At 44.7% G+C, this 4,516-nt stretch overlaps 1 protein-coding gene across 1 annotated transcript; it reads right to left on the bottom strand.

The window, feature by feature from the left end:
- Positions 1–1,294: 1,294 nt before the first annotated feature.
- C16H8orf48 (chromosome 16 C8orf48 homolog) lies at positions 1,295–3,642 on the bottom strand. Its single transcript, XM_062213011.1, is given in 1 exon segment — positions 1,295–3,642. A coding segment is annotated over 1 exon segment (945 nt). The 5' UTR covers positions 3,484–3,642; the 3' UTR covers positions 1,295–2,538.
- Positions 3,643–4,516: the final 874 nt, after the last annotated feature.

Raw genomic sequence — 4,516 nt, 5'->3', positions numbered from 1 at the left:
TGTAAACAAACCTTTTAGAATCTTTCTGATTTTACAATTATGTAAATATCACCTACTGATGACAATAAAATTTTTAAAATGTAAAAAGAAGTGTATATCAGTTGAAAAAAGCGGCTAAGAGAATTTGAGACAAACCAATATACACATGCAATTACAGTGGCACAAGGAATAAGAGAGCTTAGGCAATTCCAGGTCCTGTAGAGAAGCTTCATATAGACTTAAGGATAACAGAAGAATTTAAAAGATGTTAGGGCCAGATGTTAAAGAACTTTTATATGTCATTAATTAATTCAATCTATCAAGTGCTATTTCTGCAGCAGAGATTAAACCATTTAGAGTTGTTTTAAATCAGCAGACTTAATTTGAATAGGTTTGTATGTTAGAAAAATAATTCTGACAGCTGCACGGAGAATGGACTGAAGAGGAGAGGAAGTAAGAGTGTAAAGGCAAAAATGATGACAGGGTCATAACGAGATGAAAAAATCTTGGACAGGAAATACTGAGGCCAGCACCGCAGCTTAATAGGCTAATCCTCCCCCTTGCAGCGCCGGCACCCCGGGGTTCTAGTCCCGGTCTGGGCGCCGGATTCTCTCCCCGTTGCCCCTCTTTCAGGCCAGCTCTCTGCTGTGGCCTGGGAGTGCAGTGGAGGATGGCCCAAGTGCTTGGCCCTGCACCCCATGGGAGACCAGGGAAAGCATCTGGCTCCTGGCTTCGGATCAGCGCGGTGTGCCGGCCGCAGCACACCAGCCGCAGCGGCCATTGGAGGGTGAACCAACGGTAAAGGAAGACCTTTCTCTCTGTCTCTCTCTCTCTCACTGTCCACTCTGCCTGTCAAAAAAAAAAAAAAAAAAATACTGAAGAAAAGCAATCTAGTAGCCTTATTTAAAAATAGGTTGCAGTTGAGTTAAAATAAAAAGGAGGAACAAAAGATGACTATGATTTCTAGCTTGGTTGACCAAGAAAGGGTAAAGCATGACCTTTAATTGGGTAATTCTAACTGGAAAATTATTCAGAATTTTGATTGTGTGAAATGTGAATATATTGAGATGCCAAAGATAAAGCATGACATAATGTGGATTTCAAATAAAAAGTTACTATGAGCATGGTAATGACTTTTCCATTTTATTTAGAAATGACCTACTAAGAGGAAATAAGCTTAAATTATACAGGGAAAAGTGTATCTTTATACATAAAAGAAAGTCTGATGGAATCTGATACAAAGACTCTTTTATGTTGATTTTGCAAACAAATTTGTCTTTCCCTGAAATAGTTTAGGTGTTAAACATGTGGAAAAATGAACTCCAAGTAATGACATTAGGACTTTATATATTCATAGGGAAAATAAATAAGAAATATGATTTCTCAGAATGCTAATATTTTAGTCCCATAAATGTATTTTCAAAATATCATAGTATTCCCCAGAGAATACTGCTTCCTGAGAATGGAAATTAGAGTGAACACAGAATTTTCAAGAAATCCTCATAACTAAAATAGCTTTTTAGGTAGTTTTTCCAAGCATTCTTCCCTCAATTCTACATCTGCCTCCAACATCATCCCTCTTTCCCTCTAAACTTCTCAAGTAGTATATATTCACCTTCTTTACTTCTTTATCTTACATTTATTCCTCAACCTACTTTGTCTGAACAATTTTTCTAAGTTCTCTGTGGCTATTGCTAAGGTCAACAATGCCAAACAGGTGACTAAATCATCTTGCACTGGCATGCTTACTCATGCTCAGAAAAGCCATCCTTCTTGAAGTACTCTTTCCTTGACACTATAAATTCCTGATTTTCTTTATTCTCTTGTGACAATATTTTCTCAACCATTTACATGGGCTTATTGTCCTCTACTCAGTCAGTAACTGTTGACCTTTCTCAGGGGTTGGTTCCAATCCTGCTCCCATCCTCACTCTACTCTCTTCCAGAAGAGCTTATGACATCTGTTACTTCAATTTCCATCTATATGGCAATGATTTCCCCACCCGCCCCCTTTATTTCAAATCTCTAGATGTTTCGTCTAGACTACAAGTACAAATAACCAAGTGTTTCTCCAAACGCTCATCAATTAGTGTCTCAGATAAACCTCAAACTGCCCATGTCCAAATAATCATTCTTGATCATTTCTATGAAACATGGCCCTTCTCCAGAGTTTCCATCTTAGTGAAATTAAGTATCATTCACTCAAGCACACAAATTAAAATCTTAGTGACATTTTTACCATTTACCTTTTATTAAATCCCCATGGCCATTTCATAACCAAATAGTCAATTATTGCTTCTTAAGTAACTCTTAGCATCTGTGTACTTCTTTCTCTGTGTGCTATCACCATTCTACTTCAAAATATTAGCATCTCTCTCCTGCATTGATGTAAAAGTTTTGCAACTACTCCAATATGGTTTTCCATAATCTGAAAAATGTACTAGTTGCAAAGTTCTTAGTCCTTAAATCTGAGAAAGAAGCGTATTAATATCTTAGTTTCCAAAGGGCTTGTAAAAATGACAGTAATTACCCAAATGCACAACAAGAACATCTACCCCTATTATTCATTGTTGGTAATGATCTTCATGCCCTGTTTGGTTAAAGTAAGTGGCTTGAGAAGTTGCAAAGATGAATGACAAGTGCTGTTCCCATCTAGCTACAGCTTCTGCTTTGTATCTGACCTTTCAATACCACAACATCCGATCTGACTTTTCTCATTCAGTCTTCTCCAGATTATTTTTGGGTCATCTGAGAGCCTGGGAAGGCCCTGATGTGCTTCTCTAATACGAGTGAGAACGTCTTTCGTGTGAAGATGTTCATCTATTTTCTCTTGGAGTAGCAGTGACTCCAGTAACGTCTTCTTTTGTCTCAGGAAGGCCGCCTGGGCCAGCTCTGCCCTTTTCCGATTACAGTCTGGACATTGAGAAGAAATGTGTTCCTTAGCTGCTGCCACCTGTTCTACTGCCATCCTCATATTTTTAAAATAGATTCTGTTTAAAAGTTCAGCAGGGACAGGGCAATGTGAGGCCTCTCCATCCAGTGGAACCCGCAGCCTTTTACGTCTGCGGCTCTTCTTCTCCTTGGAAGACACTCGATGGTGGATCAAGTTTATCTTCACGCTGCAAAAAGTCTGAAGGGTATTCAGTTCTTCTTCGGGCACCCAAGCGTCTTCTGTCTTAAGTCGGGCGTCTGGTTGGTCCCGTCCAGGGTTAAGTCCTTTGCCCTGGAGGTGGCTGATCCACTTTTCACACAGCCCATTTTCACTGTGCTTGAAGCCCCAAATCTCAGATCGCTTATCTTGTTCTTCCAACCTTGGAGTAGGCTTCCTACTCCCTCGTTCGCTCCCTGAGGCACTGGGCCTGGGCTGCTCTCCGTCAGAGGAGCTGAAAGAAAGGGAACTCCGTACCTCATCGGTCAAGGACTTCAAAGTCTCCTCAGAGACGTGTGCCGTGGCAGCCCTGGCCGTCTGGGCCGCTTCTTGTTCTTCTGAAAGGCTGGGCGGCATGGCAGACCACCACCACACTGCGACAGACTCAGCTCTGCATGTACTTCGTGCTGGTCCAGGCGGGGGTCACGACGTGGTGGAGGGCTGAAACGCCCCCGCCCCCAAGGCCTGGGAGTCTCACGGCCCCAGCAGCCGGGCCGCTGTCTTCCGGGCAACGCCTTTCCCGCCAGCCCGGGAGCGCGCGCCGGTCATGCGCAGTGCGCGGCCGCGGCGCCCCGCCCCTCTCCTTCCCGGCCCCGCGCGGCGCCGCCCCGCCCCGCCCCGCCCCGCCTGCGCCGACGCCGGTGGCCCCGCGCTGGCGTATCAGCCCTTTCTTCTGCTCGCCGGCTTCTCTTCCTCGAAGCTGGCTGAAGTAAAAGCCAACGACTCCGGGAGAAGGCTACAATTTCCTGGGTTGCCTTAGCGTGTAGCTAGGCGGTGCACGTGTGGTGCACCGGTAGGACACGGGTGGGCTGTGACACGCGCGCCTACACGCGTCCACAGTTCGAAAAGGGGAACACTGACAAGAAATGTGCGAGCAAAAACTCGTGTGCCAAAGAAGGCCTCCCACCCGCCCCTGCCGCCGCCTGACAACCACTGTGCTGTGAGTATTTGACAGTGAAGACGGAAGCCATGCAGGGGCTGTAGGTGTGCAGTTCGCCTCCCCTGAGAGAACTCACACGAGTGCTGTGCACGCAGGCCACACGCGCCATGTTACATCCCGCCAAGCCTAGGACTGGATGGAGGCACCAGGTGGTGTTCACGCAATGATGACATCGCCCGGCTAGGCATCTCTCAGAGCCACACCTGTCTAAGCAAGGCTCGGCTGTACTGCCCCACGCCTGGCCTGGTGGGTTTTATACATGAAGTCTAACCAGCTCCAGGAAATGTAAACTGGTTCTTCCTGAACTCACAGACAGGCTGTTAACGTACATCTTTTGTAGCAAGTCTTTTCAAAACATGGTACATTTTTATTAACAATAATTCTCAGAAATGATGAAATGATGAACTATTACTTCTAGAGGTGAACTTTTTCTAGGTCTTTTTTTTTAAA

Source organism: Lepus europaeus, chromosome 16, assembly GCF_033115175.1.
Source record: "Lepus europaeus isolate LE1 chromosome 16, mLepTim1.pri, whole genome shotgun sequence".
NCBI lineage: Eukaryota > Metazoa > Chordata > Mammalia > Lagomorpha > Leporidae > Lepus > Lepus europaeus.
This window is presented reverse-complemented; position numbering and strand designations above follow the sequence as displayed.